The sequence below is a fragment of the Diceros bicornis genome, chromosome 7 (assembly GCF_020826845.1).
Source record: "Diceros bicornis minor isolate mBicDic1 chromosome 7, mDicBic1.mat.cur, whole genome shotgun sequence".
NCBI classification, from domain to species: Eukaryota; Metazoa; Chordata; class Mammalia; order Perissodactyla; family Rhinocerotidae; genus Diceros; species Diceros bicornis.
Window position 1 is genome coordinate 15863286 of NC_080746.1, and position 20291 is coordinate 15883576.

Below are 20291 nucleotides of genomic sequence, written 5' to 3' on the forward strand. Positions count from 1 at the left end.
AGTGAGCAAAATTATAATCTTAAAATAGAGGAAGATATAACAAAGTGATACAAGAAGTGAATAAAAGTCTATAGTATGAATATTTTAAAGTTGAGTGACTTTTGATATCATTATGCTATTTTGTGTTTAAGTATGTGTATACTTGAATCATGAATTGTCAAGGAGCTTAGAAAAATCGTGTCGAGTACACAAGTCTGCTGTTATGCGGGATGAATCAAATACATTAAATCTCTTGTCAAACGTTTAAGAAAAATATGATTAATCAAATACGTAAATGGTATTAATTGTTTAGGAGAATTTGGTGAAATTTATGAGTAAATTGTTAATCAAAGAAATGCAAATGTAATTTCCCTTATTTTTATACAAATTTTACTATACTTATATTTTAATAAGATCTCCAAGTTGAGCTTAGAGATTTAAGAAAAGTTGTTTTATTGTATTTTAATAAAGCAAATATTGATTAAAACAAGTGTTTATAGGTATTTTTCTTTTCATACCAAAATCCTGCTTTGACAGTAAAGCTCATTGACAATATGGTTCACACAACACTTCCGTCTTGCCTTTCTTAATAAATTCATCTTACTTTTCAGGGAACCTAAGTTTCTTCTACTTTACCTCAAAATCTTGTATACTAGCCTTATAGTTTATAGCAATGCATTTTAAAATAAAATTATTTAGCAACAAATAATTTAGATACCTTTCAACTCTTACAAAGAAAATTCACAGTAAATAATGTAGCAATTTTAATTTTACTTATATGATTTTCCTCTGTACCTCCTATCTCTAGTTCACCTCATGTCTTTCACCTCCAATTTTAAAGTATCTAGGCTTTTTGTCCCTTCAATTGATTTCTACTGAGGGTCTATCCTAGTGTAATGACAACAATCATTGAACCTGGAAAGAAGAGGCATTAAGCACAATTTACACGAATAATAGTCTCCACTCACATTTAATTGAGTGTTTCTAAACTTATTTAATCTCATTAGGTAAGCAGTATTTCATCAATTTACAGATGGAGAAAGCAAGGTCATGCAAACTGGAAGTGGTAGAGCCAGGACTCAAAACGGTTTAACTCCAAAGCTCTTAGCTTCCATAATTCCTCTGAGATGAATTACATTCCAGCTGAAGTTACAGATTATCCTCCTTGGTTTGTCATTTCTTGGGGTAATCAACCAATTTAATTTTGAGGATCTTTTTTTGTATCCAGAGCACTACGTTATGTAATAATAACTCGACACGGACTCATTCAACCCTCTAATCAGTATTCTGATTACTGATTCATGTACAGTCAGAATCCAGGGTACTGGTGGGTTTTGTTTGCTTCCAGTGGAAGGTATGACCTTGAATGAGAAAAAAAGCATACTGTCTAACCTCGATGTAGGGACCGTCTTTGATTCCTCTTTACTTCCCCTTTTGACTCCCCTAAGGCACTCAGCAAATGTCAGCTAATGAATAAATGAGAAACAAATTGTTGGCTAAAAAGACAGTGTTTAAGAGCCTGCAGACCGAATATTTGCACCTAGCGCAGTGTTTTGTACCTAGTAAGGGTTCATTAAATATTTATTGAAGAGAATGACATTTCCACCATTTCTTTAATTCATTTAGCAAAGTATTTATCAAACTTCAACCATGTCTTGGGCATTCTGTAAGGACATGTGGTTTAATACAACAATGATGCACATAGGGTCTCTGCTTTGAAGGAGACTGGGGTCTAGAATAAATAGGGTGCATATAACAATGAGAGATGACAGAAATCAGCAAGTACTGATATACTTGTATATACTGTATATATATATATACAGTATATACTGTATATACTGATATACAGCATATACTGATATAAGTATATACTGATATATACTTCACCGTCAGTGAAGTGTTTCTGAGCTTGAAGAAGTTAGGAAGACAAAGAAAGGAAGTTCTTTTCCCCATAAGTTGGTTTGTTTCTGTGAATATCTTTTTTCATGCTCTCCTTGGCAATCTATCTCATGGCCTCCAGATTTTTCTTCTATCTGAGTTAATCCCAAATCTCTCTGTTTTGATTTGTCTCCCTACTTTCCATCTTCCTCCAGACATCATCTCTATACAAATCATCTACCTGCACTGTAAGCTCCACGTATCAAAAACTGAACTCATAATTCTCTCCCAAATCTGTCCCTGACTTGAAGACAGGAGGAAAAGGCAACACAATACAGGGCAATGAGAAATAGGAGATCACAGCATTCAGACACAGGGAGACAGGGACAGAGACCTGAGGGAGGAAGACAAGGATTCAGTAAAGGTCTCTGAGGTTTTGTAATGTGTTCTTGTACCACCTCCATCCATTTTCCAATTTCTATCATAAAAGTGGAAAATGTAATCTTGATTTTCCCTTTCTGTCCTATAGCTATAAAAGGTTTCAAAGTCAAAAGAAAGTCTTTCACTTGATATTCCTATAGGAAGGAATTTAGATCCTCACTTCCATGAATATTCTCTGAATCCCTCTAATGGAGCATAGGAAAATGCGGTGGTAGTGTACAAAAAATGTTAGGACTACTTAACATAATTCTGCTTAATAAGAGTAGAATTTAAGAAAAAGCGGGGGAGGGCAAAGAATAGTTTGATTGTTCCTAACACCTTTGAGGACGCTTCCCTCTCCCCATAAATTATGTCCTTTCTTTTCTATTAGCTACACAGTAATAAGAATCTGGGGGCCGGCCCGGTGGCGCAAGCGGTTAAGTGCGCACGCTCCGCTGCGGCGGCCCGGGGTTCGCTGGTTCGGATCCCGGGCACGCACCGACGCACTGCTTGGCAAGCCATGCTGTGGCGGCGTCCCATATAAAATGGAGGAAGATGGGCACAGATGTTAGCCCAGGGCCGTCTTCCTCAGCAAAAAAAAAAAAGAGGAGGATTGGCGGATGTTAGCACAGGGCTGATCTCCTCACAAAAAAAAAAAAAAAAGAATCTGGAAGAACCTTTAACCCTCATAATGGAATTAAAGACACTAATGGAGTTATGGAATTAAGGACACTGAGACAACCAGTGCATGGATAACTTGAAACACTTTTGAGCTCATTCATCTCTTTAATATCTTTATTGGGACCCTCAAAAAGAGGTGAATAAACTTACGGGTATGGCAAATTGGCTAACCGTTCAACAAACCAGTTACCCCGTCCACCCAGGAACACAGTTAGGCACACTTCCTAGAATCTCTTCCAGCTAGACGGGCCATAGGACTGAGGGTGGGCCACAGGAACAAGGGCAAGGGATATGCACCACTTCCAGGCCAGACCATAAAAATTCTCCATGTGTCCTTTACCCTCTTTACCTATGTGTTCCTTCAATGAAGACTTTGCAGATGGGAGAGAGGCAGAGCCCCAAGATGAACGGAGCCTAGGTCTCAGAACGACTGTGGAAAGCTGCCCACTGACCAGAAACACCCACACTGGACTTTCTATGAGAGAAATAACCTTGGAAAAGTTACATAACTGCTCCCAGTTTCCTCACATCAAGGACTTGCAAACAGGGCCTGGTCAAACGTAAAGGCTCAATAAACATGAGCTGTCATTATTACTAGGAAACAAAGTTTACTTCTCCTTAATTTCCTTCTTTTTCTGGGGCAAAGTGGAGTGCTGGGGACGGAGTGGGGTGGAGAATTAGTGAAAAGCACTCAGCTGCATTTACCAGTTACAAATTACTAATTGGTACACTGGTATATTGAGGTAAGATAATTCTGTAACAGTAACTCAGATAACGCTGTAACAGTAACTCAAAGAGAAAAAACATTTTCATCTGGATCCCAAGCATTACATTTTGTGACTGATCTCTTCCTAAAACACTCAAATCTAATAAAGATGGGAGACATAAAAAGAATGTGATAGCCCTTTCTCTCTTTTTCCCTTGACATTGAGCATCTGGGGACATTCTAAAACAATTTTGACAATCCATATCATTTCTGATTTCAAATTGACACAGAATTTGTACAAAGAATACTTTGTGCTGTTACAATACTTAACTGATACAGTTTAATAATAGTCATAATCAACTTTTATTGATTTTATATAAATAGCTTATAGAATGCCTTCGCAAATCATGTTTTTCTGATATATTTATGTTACAACATACAACATTTCTTTATGAAAGTATTTGTTAAATCTTTTTGCAGAGGAAGCAGGGAAAAGTGAGGGGAGAAGAGGGAGAATAAGATCTCAAAACTAATCTTCAGTGACAGACCTAAATATTTGGCAATTATTTCCTTTTATAGGAAATTATAGGTTTGTAACTTTGAAACATATCAAAAGTGCAGTGCATCAATTTAATTAAAAAATCAGTAGCGTCAAATATATTATTTGGACATCAAATTTGCTTTCTAACTATATTCAGATTCACATATTTTTACTTATTAAATAATCATTTTAAATAATAACGATCAAAATCTTTACTTGAATAATCCCAGATAAATGAATGTCAATTATTTTTTTAAATTTCAATTTATGTATTCATCAGTAAAATGTAACATCAGTAAAATGTAACAATGTCCCCAGAGAAAAAGCTTCCTATGCATAGGAAGATGATAATCTTATTATATCTGCTATTAATTAGGTCACTTAGCCACTAATACATCAGAATTTTTTCTCACACTGATGTTTCCACTTGAACAAATCACACTAACACTGAAGACTTAACCATTCCTGAAACAAGGAACCATCTTTATATTAGTATTTCTTTGTTATGGTGCTTAGTCTTGGTATCATTAAGCACAACGAATTTTTCTTAATGAATATGGTGGATTAAGGCAAAAGGACATAACCTAGTCCCCTCAATAATGTATTCTCTTTCTTTCTAAAAATTGTTGTTGAGGCTATACAAATTACAGATTTGCTGGCTAGAAAGACACAAGTTGTCCCTTAGACTAACACCTAGTATTTTAAGCATGAGGTTAAAACCCTGGCGTTCACAGCATCTTCCCTGGATCTACCATTATGATCATTCCTCAGCAGGACCCACAATGCTGATTTTCAAATGATACCATTTACTCGCTATGTCTCTCAGTTGTATATAGATTATTTCTCCTTATTAAAAATATTTAATAATTGGGCAATAATCTACTCAGTCTTTGTAAACTCTCCATTGGATAATTTTTCATTTTTACGACCATTTCCTGCATGCCCATTGCACTTTTCTTCTGTCATCTTCTTCACATAACTAAGTGGTCCCTTCCCTTCAAAGGAGGAAGGATTTTTGAATGAGCCTCCAATTCTATCCCACAATGTGAAATACTGTCCATAGTTATAGTCAAAATACATGTGGTGGTCTGTATGATGAGCTGAGCCATTAATAAATGGCCTTAAGAATTGGGGGACACGAAAATCACCATCATGAATGGAAATTGTCCAGATATTGACCAAGACGTACAAGCCTAAATAAACCACCTTGTGTAAAGGAAAGACGAAAGGGTATATATGGTAAGGTAGACTCTGAAGGAAGCCATCCACAGGGTGAAAAGCATGACTTGCAAATGGAGTAGGAATCTTCCAGACATGATGAGGTTTGTGTATGCGCTACAGAAGAAAAAGACACTATTAGCACCACAAACTTTACCTAGAGCAACATTCAACTTAGGTTTTCATACCCATGTTGTGGAAACGAGCTAACTAAAAAAATCTCTTTGAAATTAGCATAATCTCTTTATAAAATAGCCCTCTCTTTACCCCTAAACAGTAAAATTTTAACACAACCCCTCCAGACCCATAAAGGAGGATAAAAACAAAATATACCTGGTATCTCATAGCCATGACTATGGCTACTTAGGTATTTAATAGAGTTAGAGGAAATTCTTGGAAATAGAGAACAGAATTTATAATCACACACTACTGAAATGGTTAATATTTTTTCTCTTTCCCCTACAAATGACTCTACCTTATAAACAAGTCTATGATGAAGGCCTCTGTGAATCCAGTAGATCAGCATGTCAGTGAAAAAGAGGAAGGACAGTACACTAACAATGAGGTGAAACCAGCCTAGAAAAGACAACAGGTATAGCAGAATCAAGATTTGGCTTCCAGGATCAACATTTACTTTTTGTTTGTTTGTTTGTTTGTGAGGAAGATTGGCTAACATCCATGCCAATCCTCCTCTTTTTGCTGAGGAAGACCGGCTCTGAGCTAACATCTATTGCCAATCCTCCTCCTTTTTTCCCCCAAAGCCCCAGTAGATAGTTGCATGTCATAGTTGCACATCCTTCTAGTTGCTGTTAACATTTACTTTTTACACATGTAAGTGCAACATTTGATCCTACACTCAAACACTATAAACTATCTGTTTTGGCTCATTCAATATGTTATAAATTAATCTCCCTTGACTGTCTAGAATCTGCTCATTTCCACATTTCCCTCACACAAAACTTGAAGTGTACCACTTAAAATATGTCTTAAACTATGAAGATATTTACGAAACAGAAAACAGATACTCCCGAGGCATCTTTATTATTTGAATCTCTGAGAATAATGCTATTTAATCATTTTCCTTCATATTAATCTTCTTAAACTTCTCTTTATACATTATCTCCCTGCTTAGAATTTTATTTTCCACTAAATATCTTAAGCCTAGCATTTACTCCATAGCCCAACCCTTTCTGATCTTTCCAACCTTATCTGTTCTTGTACTAACCAGGCTGGTTTACTCAACATCCTCCTCACATCTTGAAAATCTTATCTCTGTACCTTTGCTCATACTGTTCCACGTATCTAGAACGCCCTTCCCTTTCCCCTTTTATTTTTTACTCATAATCTTATCCACTTTCCCAGGCCTAACCAATTCATCACCCTAGTGTATAATTTTTGTTCCCTCCATTAAATAACTAAATAACCTCTTACTTAGAGAGCAGGGGTGCTGGTGCCAGCAAGCTGGGTTCTGGTCCCAGAGCCATCACTTAATTTGTTGAGTGACCTAGGCAAGTTACTGAAAGTCTGTACATTTAATTTACTCACCTATAAAAAGAGCATAATAATAGTACCTGCCTCATAGAATTGGTGTAGCAAAAATGGATTGATACATGGGAAAAGCTTTGAACTGTAGCTGGTACACATTAACACTCAATAAATGTTAACTACTATTCTTACTTTCTAATACTAGACACTGGAAATGCATCTTGATCAGATAACTTCAGAATTCCACAAAAATTTAGTTTAGTCACTGCAGGACTGTTTTAGTAGAAAAAAAGGAATAATCTAAAGGTCTAAAAATTAGAGCTCATTTAAATAAACTATGGATATCTATACAATGAGATATTATAACTAATATACTATAATAATGTCAATATTTATTGACATGAAAATATGGGTATATACATTGCTAAGAGAGAAACGACACCAGAGCCAATCCAGTAATGTATCATTAGGTTTCATTTTTGTAATGTAAATAATGAAGTATACAGGCATAGAGAAGTGGCAGGATATACATTAGAAGATGTACAGTTTCTAGGTAGGAAGATAACTGATTTTTAAAAATCTGTATTTTCTGATTTTCTATAATTATCATTTACTAGTTGAGTGATTTTTTTCAGAAGTTTGATTTAATAAACATAATGGGAAACCAATTCGAGGGCCTATCTCTGATCCCTCCAGTCTTCCCCCTGCACTATTTCCTCTACAACAAAGACTTTAAAATCGATAGATAAAACTAAAGAAATGCACATATGTGGCAAGACATGAATACATAAAAGTAGAACATTAAGAACAACTGAACAATTTGCAATTATTTTAAAAGAAACACAGGCAGACTTGGTTCTTTCGACAAACCAATCTGTCCCTGATATTCATATTATTTACTCACCATTTGGAAACTCTCCTATGTCATCATATAATTTGCTGTACCCTTTCAGCTCTAGCAGGAATAATGAAATAGTGGGAACACTTATCCATGGCAATGACTGGAGAGTAAACATAATCTCTCGATAGACTTGATTCTGAAAATGAAATTTCCAATACTTAAAAATCACAAAATCTCTATTAAATAAAACTAGCATAAAATTGTTTTGAATTGGATTTTAAAAATCTTTTTTACATGAAGGAGCTTACCTCCAAACTGTTTCTATTAAAATTTTAATATATGGGAAGGGGTATGTAAGAAAAACATTCCTTTTGTACCGAGCAAATGCAATAAATATTTTAAATTCTGAAACTTTGTCTCCTTCCCACAAAATCTGTATTCTAAATTTCTTTTACAGAATAATCACTTCTTTCATAATTAACTTCTTCCATCTCCAACCCTCTCTTTTTTTCAATCTTTGAAGTAATTGACAAATACAAATAAGTTAAATAGAAAAATGATTGTAAAAAAACCTAAAACTACTAAGTTCAAAACTTCCATCTAGTCTGGGCCGGCCCCGTGGCTTAGCGGTTAAGTGTGAGCGCTCCGCTACTGGCGGCCTGGGGTCGGATCCCGGGCGCGCACCCACGCACCGCTTCTCCGGCCATGCTGAGGCCGCGTCCCACATACAGCAACTAGAAGGATGTGCAGCTATGACATACAACTATCTACTGGGGCTTTGGGGGAAAAAAAAGAAATAAAATTATAAAAAAAAACAAAAACTTCCATCTAGTCAAAGAAAAATATACATAGATAACATATTTCAGTTTGTGAAAGTCAAACATTACAATAATTACACAAATGTGTGAATTTATTTATTCATCACTATTAGCAAAAAAATTCTTGTCCATGTTTTTAGCAAGATACAGACTTACAGTTTAAAAAAATGTTGGATTCATTTATTTGTTTAAATTAAGAATAGCCCTATCAAAAACATCTAATCCATTTTGTGCTGGTTTCAAAAGCTTTATGTAATGGTTAAAACCAGTTTAATCTGAAAAATCTCACAAATATATCATACTGTTATTTTTACTGTAAGGTACAAAATAGGTAAGAAAATCACTTACCTTTAAAAACTGTGGATGTTTCATTAACGAATGATCAAAGATAAAATAATAGCTCAGTGTCGCAAAGACGAAATAAAGGATGAAAGCACCAACATTTGTCACAAGCAGGAGACTGATAGTTTGTCGGAAGATGTCCTCCTCTGGCCACGTGGCTGGATATACGTATGGTGTGAAAAAATAATAATCTGCAGCACTGAGAACAAGATCCATCTTAGCCCCTAAAAGACAAAAATGTGCAACAATTATTTACCCACATTGACATTTCTCAAAGCAAAAATTTTTCAGAAAAACTAGTCATGCATCGCTAGGCGATTTCGTTGCTGCGTGAACATCATAGAGTGTACTGAAGGGGAACACAATTTGCCACCCCAAAATGTGTCTCTTTAACGTGAAGATTATTTCAGACTTATTATTTTTAAAAAACAAAAGACTCAGAAAGTTTTTCTTGTTACCTCCCCCTTAGCTACCTAAGGAAAAAAACCTGTCCCAGGAGGTGAGCTACCAACTTAGCATAAGGTGAGCATAAGGTGAACTAGGAGGTAGACAGGGAGGAACCTAGAAAAGCCTGTTTGTTGGGCTCTCCTCTGTGTTCTTCTGTTTCTGCATGGCCAAATAAACACTTGCTTTCCTTTTCATCTACCTGTGAATTGCCTTCTTTCCCTATGAAGTCACTGACTCTTCCCACCCCCAACATCTTCTTTTGTCTTTAGCTGAGGATGGTATTATTTATTTATTTTTTCCCCAAAGCCCCAGTAGATAGTTGTATGTCATAGCTGCACATCCTTCTAGTTGCTGTATGTGGGACTCGGCCTCAGCATGGCTGGAGAAGCAGTGCGTCAGTGCACACCCGGGATCCGAACCCGGGCTGCCAGCAGCAGAGTGCATGCACTTAACTGCTAAGCCACGGGGCCGGCCCTGAGGATGGTATTTAAGGTGAGGGCTTTGGCCCTTTTGGTGATTTACTCGGTTTTCCTGGGTTTCTCCCATGTACACACGTTATTAAATTTTTGTTTGTTTTTCTCCTGTTAATCTGTCTCATGTCCATTTAATTCTTAGACCAGCCAGAAGAAACTAGGAGAGAGGAAAATTTCTTCCTCCCCTATAGTATTTACACAACCCTAGATGGTACAGCCTACCATGCACCCAGGCTATATGGTACTAATATTATGAGACCACCATTGTATATGCGATTTGTCATTTTCCATTGTCGTTACGTGGCGCGTGGCTGTATATGAAGCTCCTGCTTTAATAAGCCATGTAATACAAGTCTGCTGCTACCAGAATGCCCTTGTGGGAGATCAAGATTTGGCCGCTCTGAAATATATCTCTTTACCTTGATTGTTTTCTCTGATGGACATTTGACTTCCCCCACTAACTGCCTAATGAATTTGACATAGTAACTCCTTCCTGGAACAGATCTTCTATCTGATGGCTGTAATATAATGTAAAATAGATGTTACAATAGAAAAGGCACCAACAAGCCCATCTTATCGGAAGTTCTGTCTCTCTGGCCACATTCTCTGGATGGCCCTGCAAGGATCTGCCAGACAAACATTTACATTTATAAGGGAAATCTCCATTTGTAAAGGTATCTCCCTCTCTGTATTGAGAAGGGGGGAGGCGAGCTCATTTCTAGAAACTTATCAATGTGCAAGGTGAGGCCTTAAATCTGCATAATAACCTTACTCTTGTTTTCTGTGCTTTAGTGGTAATCTCCTGTAACTGACTCCCCCCCCACCCCCAACATCCTCCTTTGTCATTGGCTGAACATGGTATTTAAGACAAGAATTTCTGCTATTGTGTTGAGAAACGCAGTGTCCCTGCTTTCTCCCATGTATACATGTTAATAAACTTGGTACTATTTTCTCCTGCTAACCTGTCTTGTTAATTATTTGGCCAGCCATAAGAACCTTAAGGGAAAGGGCAGAGGGGGATTCTCCCTCTTCCCCCAACACCCTAAATGCCATCTTTAGAGCCAGATTGGACCTTAAATATCATCCCTAGTCCAATCTCGTCTTATTATACACGGGGACACCAAAACTCAGTTAGAGACACTGAGGCCCAGGAAGTTTTTTCTCTAAGGTCATCAAGCTGATAAGTGGCATAAGTCCAGATCTAATTCTGTCTTAGTGTTCTTTTCTACTATGTCCTATGGCATATGGCAAGTCGTAAAGATGTGGAACACAGAGCACTAGGTACTCAGGCAAATGTTTTACTCCTTCGGCTACAAGTTTCAGTGGCATCTCTCTCCTAAAACGACTCATATTTCAGAGATTTTTGCTTCAGTGCTGAGACTTAAGATGAATTTCCTAAAAGGTGTCTATGCTGTGACCACAACCAGAGGAGTCAGGGACTATCTGTTCTTGTGACAGAATGAAAGGCCACTCCCATTGACAGAACAACGGGAGACGTACTCCTGGCGTTAAGAACTAGAATACATATATTCCTCACCCCCTAATCAATACAGTAGATCAGGGGCTGGCAAACTGTGGCCCACGGGCCAAACCTGGAGCCCGTTTCTGTAAAAAGCTTTATTGGAACACAGCCACGTCTCCATGTTTATATGTTGTTTATGGCTGCGTCCCTACTACAAAGACAGGGTTGAGTCATTGCGACAGACAGCACGGCCCACAAAGCCTAAGATATTTACGATCTGGCCCTTTAAAGGAAAAGTTGGCCAACTCCTGCTCTCGATGCTTCAATTTTCACAGACATTTCAGTCATCTCAGTAAACACTTAAGTCTATTCTATATTCATGATCCTGTCATATAGTTCAGCAACATTACGGTCAGCATTTGTGAGCCGACCACTGAATCGATCATTTATGATCCACTCCCTCATTCTTCATTGCTCTATTTGTAGAAGAAAATGTGTCCAGCATTCTAATACATCTCTCATTGATAAGTAAAACTTCTGAACAATAGCAACAAAAAAACCAGTCTGGAAACTGCCTACTCAAATTAGATTTCAGGTCCTCAAATTGGCTTTATCAGCTACATATAAATACTATGTAAATAAACATCCATTTATGAAATAAAATACCCTGTAGAGGGCCAGCCCAGTGGTGCAAGCGGTTAAGCGCGCGTGCTCCGCTGCGGCGGCCCGGGGTTCGCCAGTTCGGATCCCAGCGGCGCAATGACGCACCACTTGGCAGGCCATGCTGCGGTGGCATCCCATATAAAGTAGAGGAAGATGGGCACAGATGTTAGCCCAGGGCCAGTCTTCCTCAGCAAAAAAGAGGAGGATTGGCATTGGATGTTAGCTCAGGGCTGGTCTTCCTCACAAAAAAATAAAAAATAAATACAATAAAATAGCCCGTAGAAAAGAAAAAATATATATTTATTTACTTATTTGTAGCCTATTTCCTTAAGATAAGCCTTGAGAATGAAGTTTTTCAGGGAATGGCCAGAGAGGTCAAATAGTGACAATTTTCTGGGTTGGGGCTTTTAGGGGAACTGCAAATCTGTTCTGTCCCTTCCAAGGTTGTTAGGAAGTTCCAGTAGATGCAAGCCTGCTAGTTTTCAAGGCTACCACGGAGTTGGGAAAGGGGGTGGAAACAGGGCCAGTTAAAATGCCACAAAGCTTGCTCTTCTTACTGAGATTCAACCACTTTTCTAGAACAAATATTTCTGGGAGTGTTGTAAACTTTTCATTTCTAGAGTTCTAAAAAAGCTGATTTTGACAACTTTTGTCAGCGTTTTGTTTCTTTTATTGAGAAGCAGATTTTCAGAGGCTCTGACTTTGCTATTCTGGAAGTCACCACCGCCTCCTTTTTCATCGTACAGGTCTACCGTTCTTTCTTAAAACATTTGGCGTCAAATGTATTTTTGAATCCAGAATTTCTAGATTTTTCAAAGGTCATATCATTACCCTATTAAATACATTAATATTTGCCTAGAAGATGTATGAAATTCACATTAAGTGGGATAAATACATACTGTAAATAGTATTACAGTTCATTTGTATGGTAATAATTTATGTAGTAATAAACTGATAAATGAAAAATAGTCGAATTGGTGCAGACTATAAATACTTTACTATTTCTATTTTTAAAGGAAAATATTCAGTAAACTTTCAAATACATACTAAAGTTAAATATCTGTGTATATATGTATTTACATACGTGCAATACTCATTACGTCTATTTGCTTGAGGATCTTAGACAGAAGGGTCCCTCAGGTTGCAATTAGACATTGATGATGGGGTAGGATCAGGATTCTCAAGTGATGAAGCAACACTACCCAAGACGGCCTTTTGAAAAGATTTCTACCAATGTCTGTCTTATTAACATGTTTCTGCCTATGCAATTGCTTACCATAATGCCTTCAGCAGTTTTTCCTTTTGCGCTCACAATGTAGTCACTGTTGTCACCATCATTAATGTATCATGACTATCTTCATGCTTAAGTGTGTTTAACCACCTTTTAGCAATTTCCTCGTCACCCACAGAATGCATAATACAAGCATCATGATCAATGTTCACCATTTATTCAACTTTAGCTTCTCCTGACTTATTTATGGTTTTGGCTGTTAAAATATATGGTGTAATTAAAGAAGTCAGGTATCATCTTCTCATTGGTGATGTAAAATCCTTCAAAATCTTTATCTCCAGGTTTATTTTCAAATTTCATTGTCAGCTAAAATGTTAAGCGTTTATTAATGCTGATTTATCAGTACCATTTCATGCATTGGCGATTTTGAAAACAAGATCTTTATGAGGGAAGTCTTAAGGGAAGTTCTGATTTCTAGGCCTCTGTTAACTACTGTAGACAGTACAAAAACTTGCTTTTCCCAAGTGTAACACTCCTTGGTGAAAAACATATTCCAGTCACCGTGGGGGGAAAGTAAATGCTAAAAACATTACTTTTAACAAACAGTTGAGGGGAATGCATAAAAGAGTTGTCTAGGAACAATTAAAAATCTTCAATTGTCTTTCAGCCTGCCCACCAGCATAGGGTCACTGAACCAGCCTAAAGATCTTTGCATAAAGATGCCCAGGAATTTTGTGAGGCTCATTCAAACACTATAGATGATGGCTTTTTCTAATCGCTGCCAACTTGAACTTTTACCTGTCTGGAGCACTGGCACCTTCCAGCAAAGGCAACTTTTACTTAGTATTAAAATCTGGTGCTTCTCCTGCAGTATAATGTTTTCCAGGAATGAAAAGCAAGTACAGAACTATTTCATCACCGTTGCGAATTTATTCAGCTCTGAGGTTTTCATCGATATTATCTTAGCAAATTCATCAGGGTAATGTTTAGCTGCTTCATGATCAGCAGAATAATTTTCACCATACTTTTAGATATTTTCACCATACTGCTTCCTAAATTTCTGAATCCTCCCTTCTTAACACTAACATTCATCTTCAGCAGTAGTTCACGATATATTCTAGCTTGTTTCATGAGCAACAAAGCAACCAGTGGCATTTATTTACTTCCTTATCAAATTCACTTAATCAAAACACGGTTAGGATCTTTACTTTCTGCCCCATGCAATGGTTTCCTGCTTTTCGTTAGCTCTCGATCCCCACTGCCAGTGCAAAGCTTCAGCAATCTGTCTTCCTGTGCTTTAAGTCACATATGGTGGTACTTACCATGCTGTCTTCTCCTGTAGGCTGCCTCACAGACACGCCACGCACAAGCTCCAGGATAACGCCCTGTTCTGTGCTTTACTAAAGGCAGAAGCTTCCATTCATTCTGTTATTCATAGGGCTACCCTTAACTATTTTGTTTTTATATTTTCACATGCAATTAAACCCAAAGTAACAAAACAGTACCAGCAAACAGCAGAGGCAAGAGTACCCGGCAGGTGCACCAAGACACAACAGGCACCTCAGTCAGTTGGAGTCAGACTTTGCCGTCAAATGAGTTTGAATGTCAAACTTTAAAAAACCAAAAACTTTTGAGGGGCCAACCTGGTGGCATAGTGGTTAGGTTCATGCACTCTGCTTTGATGGCCCGGGGTTCACAGGTTCAGATCCTGGGTGCGGACCTACGCACCGCTCCTCAAGCCATGCTGTGGTGGCATCCCACATATAAAGTAGAGGAAGATGGGCACGGAGGTTAGTCCAGGGCCAATCTTTCTCAGCAAAAAGAGGAGGCTTGGCAACAGATGTCAGCTCAGGCCTAATCTTCCTCACCAAAAAATAAAAAAAAAATTTTTGGTTTCAGGGCTTTCCAGACTTTGAAACTGTAGCTAGGGACTGTGCACGTACGCTCCTTTGTGTGATTTCACTGTTGTTTATTTAACCCACAAATAGATAATTGAATAGATACTAATCTTTTGCTATTATAAAAAGTGCTATTAATTAATCCAGTATTGGATAAACTTCTACAAGAAGAGCTAGGTCAAAGATTAACTGCACTGGTTACCTTTGGTAGATGTTGTTAAATTGCTCTCCATAGGATCTGCACAACTTTGCAAGTCCACAGCAATGTAGGATACTGCCTATTTCCCTGCAACCTTACCAACAGAGAATATCATCAAGCTTTCAAATATCTGTTAATCTAATAGCAAAGAAATGATATCTCAGTGTATATTTAATTTACGTTTATCTTATTATGAGTGAGGTTGAGCATCATTTCACATATTCAGAATTACTTATATTTTTCCTGTGAATTATCTGTGTGTATCCTTTGCCCATTTCCCACTGAGTTTTTAGTATCTTAAAATCAAATTCTAGAAGCTCCTTATTAATTAGGACATTTAGCCCCTTGTTTGTGATATGAGTTGCAAGCATTTTTTCTCACTTTATCACGGAAAGAAAATTTTAATTAATTAATGCCAAATGCCAGATACTGACATATATCCTTCATCATATATTATTAATTCATTCAAATAACAATTAAGTATCAAGCACTACACTAGGTAATGAGCATACAAAGATTAAAAAGATATAGTCTAAATCCATCTTAAAGGTAAGGCAACTACAGAAACAAAAAATTACATCCATATGACCAGCACTATCATAAAGGCATCTATACAAATTCCATGCAATTAGAAAAGACAGCACAACTAGCTCAGCTTACAGTAGAAGGCTTCACAGTGAAAACATTTGATTTGGGCTTTGAAGGCCATTAACCGAAAGAAAAGGTTAGGGATAGCCACTTCAAATAGAAAGAACAACTGTGAAAGCACGACAAGGACACGGCCCATTCATGGCTCACTGGGTGTGGCTGGTGGGTGCCGAACAGTGTGACAGGGGTGAAGCAGAAGGAAAAAAATGTTCCAGGGTGAATCTGGTAAAAGGAAATTGGTGTGAGACCGTGAAGGGATCTGCTTGCCTTGCTAAGGAATCTGGACTTTCCCTCATTCACCATGGGGAGACACTACAGATTTTTGAGCAGGAAACAGGAATAATCAGACCCTTATTTAATAAAAACCATTGTTAGGAACATGGAGTACTGATGAGAAGCAGGGAGACCAGCATGGTTGCTCCTGTGGTAGACTAATCCAGAGAAGGCGACAGCCTGACCTGAGGCAGAAGCTGTGGGAATAGACACACTCATTGGAGATCTAACAAGCAAAAAAAAAACTCACATGACTTGAAAACTGATTTGATACTGGAATGTGAAAGAGGAAGAAACCTAAGCTGACTGCAAGATTTTAGCTTGCCTGAGTGGATGGTGATGTCATTATAAACGAAATAGGAATCTTGGGAGAAGTAGGATATATGGGTGTGATGGGATAGGGGGTGCGTGAGGAACGGGGGGTCCAGCTTGGGTCTTAAATCTAATTACCTGTGACTCATCGGGTGCCTAGACTTAAGCAATTGGCAACATACAAACACGAATCTGACGTTCAAAAGTGAGCCCTGTAGTCACTGAAGTTGAAGCCTAAGAGGTAGAGACCGTCAAAGGAGACAGTGTAGCAGGGGGAGTACACTGAGTGAGTGATACCCGGAAACATCAACATTTGAGAAGAACCTAACAATTGAAAAGGATATTGCGACACCACTAAAGGTCAGTAAGAGTTGACGGACTAATCTGCGTGCTACTCGCACTGCCACATAGCCCTGATCCAATTACAGTACCTGGTAGGGCACGCTGCAGCGGAAAAGAACTCCAGTGTTAACCACGAATCCTTAACATCAGATGGAAGCAAAAACTTTAACAAGATCTCAGTCCTTTAAAAAACTCTTTAATTTTGCTTTTACTGAAGATCATGCTAATTGTGTTAATTTGTATATTTCCTGTCCAAAACTGCTGTAACAGTAAACCAATGCCTGGGAGGGAGGAGGAAAAGCACCTCGGTCCATCTACAGGCCGTTTAGATATGTGAAATTCAACCCATTTTAAGTGTTTTTAGAATTGTGGTTTCAATTAATTCTACTTGTTGAGTGTAGTAATTAGGTATTCATGAACATATTGCTGTAATTTCTGACATCTCACATAAAATCTTCTGAAATCAACGATGTGATCGAAAAACTGCAATTCAATTTTGAAGTTTATATTCAAACCCACACCTGTAAAATGGAGATAACGTATCTACGTTATAGAATTTGTATAAGACTCAGAGACTAACTACATAATCTTTCGGCACCATCTGACACACGGAAGGTAGTCAATAAATAGGAGATATTATTATCACTGTTAAGGGAGCCAAAGCTGAGGGAGAAAAAGGTGCCATTTGATGTTTCTTTGAAAAATAATGGATAATAGCTACTACTAATATTTACTATATACTAGGTACTGTAAATATTAACTAATTTAACCCCTTGCAGGAAACCCCAAGAGTTAGGTACTAGTGTTATTCTTTTTTTACAGATGAAGAAAATGGGCACAAAAAATTCAAGTAACTTGCCAAGGTCATCCAGTAAATAAATGCTGGGTCTGGGATTCAGACACATGTGGTTGGGTTCCAAAGTCCATGAACCTGAACCGATTTCCACTGCCTCTTCACCACTATCTCAACTCTTCAGCTCTCTAATTTTTCAAATTCTCAGTGACTCTACAAGCTCACATCATCTTGCATATCATTTTAAGGGGCTGAAGTCAGGGCCTCCACAGACCCTAAGTTAAGCACCTCTGACTGAAATAGAAGCTTATATTAAATATTATTTTACCTTTGCAGAAACAAAGAAAGTTTTTCTTAAAACACAGTTACCAATAAAACACAATTAGGCTTGGAATGACAGAGTCTACTATTACTTTTTTGCTTTACTTTAAAAGTATAGATAATAATAGCTAACATTTATTGAGAACCAGGTATTATTTAAAGTACTTTTTATGTATTATGTCGCTTAATTCTCACAACCCTATGAGGTAGGTACTTCCGTAACCCCCATTTTATAGATAGGGAAACTGAGGTCAGGAGTATTTAAATAACTTGCTCAGTAACAAGTAACAGCTGAGATGTATATTCCAGAGCCTGTTCTCTTAGCTACTACATTATATTATTTCTCAAGGTGTTACATACGCAAATGGAAAATTCCGAGTATCTCATGTTAATTACATTACATAATGAATGAAAAAGCACTCTGTAAACGATCAAGGTCATGTATTTATTATTTTTTAGGTGCTTATCACTACAGATTTAAAAAAAAAAAAGAAATGATGGTGATAAAAAGACAAGCAACCTACTAGGTTTTGGCTAAATATACGTGGCTACCACAAACTTTCCAGTTTGGAAACTATCTACCAAGGTCATGTTTTCTTCTCCTATACCATCTCCAAATTTACTCTGCTATTACATAGGGAAGGTAGTAGACATGATTTTTCCTTTTACAATGCTAAAGTAATAGATTCCCTTCTCTTCTAGTCTTCTCCAACAGTGGATTGTTGTCCCTCTATCCTAATTACGTTGCACAACTGGGGCTTGCACAACAATGGTAAAGAGGTCACAGATAACGACCAGTTCTTCAGTCTAATTCCTTTATCCTTCAAAAAAATAAAATCTGTAGCAAAGTAAAGCATTAGTGTTCAGTGGACCTCCCTGGGATAAGAGATCCGCAACAGCAAACACCAGATACTTCCTTTTCTTCACGCCCATCCGTGTGTCTGTTTCTTTCACGTCCAGGCCTCCTCGGTGCCCTGAAATACCTCCTCTAGCCGGGCAGAGACCCTCAACCAGAGGTCTCCGGCCGCAACCCTCCTGTCTCCAGGACCGCCCAGCGTCCGTCCCCTGCGCCCCGCACTCGCCATCGCAGCCCTCGTCCCAGTTTTCGGGTTGCCCAGCTACCTGCCAGTCTCTGCTACGGTCAGCGCAGGAGTCCTCGGGTCAGTTGCCTTCTTATGACCCCTGCTCCTGCCCACCATCTACGAGGCATTCAATAAACGCCTGCGGCATGTTGGCCAAGAAAGATCCAGGCGCACTCTCAACTTCCCCACCTGGGCCCCAAACTGCTGATTTCTCTCCATCACGTTTTCTCCCTTTCCCTTCCCGCCCTGCTCTGGTGCCTTCTGCCTCCTTTCCCCGCCCTCCTGCCATCCCTACCTAGAAGACGGTCCGCCGCCGATCCAACCGCTGCCGGGTCCGAGGCTGCCCGGGCGGGTCCGCAGCCGCTGTCAAGTAGAGGGCGCTGCCTGGAGGGGCGGAGCTAAACCCCACGCTCAGAGCGGCAGGAGCCGCCCACCAATCAGGGGCCGGCAGCATAAGCTGATATGACGGTGGATCGCGCGACTCGGCGGCGCACGGCTCTCGGCGGTCACGTGACGCCGCGAGCTCGGGGCTCCTCCCCTGGCTGTTTGGCCTCCTGTGGGAAGGGAGGGCGGAAACCTGATTCAGGTCCTGAGGCACCGGAGTGTCAGGGTTTTGTTTCTTTGCTTCTTAACTGGCGCTGACTTCTGCAGCTCAGTCTTGTACGAAGCAGGTTTACTGTATTTGTGGAAACATTCCAAGACATGATGCTCTACCTTGAGGGAAATAGATGACACTTCCTTTGAAGTGAATGTCGGAGGCATCTTCCCACTCAAGTGAAGGAGCCTCAAATATGTCAGACAATTGCTAATATTTCTCTCCCGAGTCTGACCTTGCACATAGCCTTGAATGGCCAGAATCTGGCTGAACCAGTTTACGTGGGTACTTAAGCGACAGAAACCCTTTCACGGTGCAAGTGAAGCAAATCTATGCAGACCAAACGGGAATATCTGTAGATTGGTTTGTGTGCCAGTGTGTAGTTTTTATTTTTGTGGTTGTTAGCTTTTCTAAACATGAATTGCAGTGGTCACACTTGTAAATCAACCTTCCTGGGAGCCTCGGTGTGGTGGCTGTCAGAGCCCAACCAGCAGCCTCAGCATCATCTGAGAATTTACCGGAAATGCAAAAATTTTGGGAGCCACCCTAGACCTGCTGGATAGCAAAGTCTGGCAGGGCTCCAGGAATCTGTGTTTTAACAAACCTGGAGTGAGTCTAATGTTTGTTCAAGTTTGGGAACCAC

General features: G+C 38.8%; 1 protein-coding gene across 1 annotated transcript; it reads right to left on the reverse strand.

Annotated features, from left to right (window-relative positions):
• Nucleotides 1-2941: 2941 nt before the first annotated feature.
• SC5D (sterol-C5-desaturase) lies at nucleotides 2942-9133 on the reverse strand. Its single transcript, XM_058544990.1, has 4 exons — nucleotides 8916-9133; nucleotides 7813-7945; nucleotides 5899-5999; nucleotides 2942-5540 (listed from the first exon to the last, which is right to left on the reverse strand). The coding sequence occupies exons 1-4, from the start codon at nucleotides 9123-9125 to the stop codon at nucleotides 5085-5087; spliced, it is 900 nt and encodes a 299-aa protein (XP_058400973.1). The 5' UTR covers nucleotides 9126-9133; the 3' UTR covers nucleotides 2942-5084.
• Nucleotides 9134-20291: the final 11158 nt, after the last annotated feature.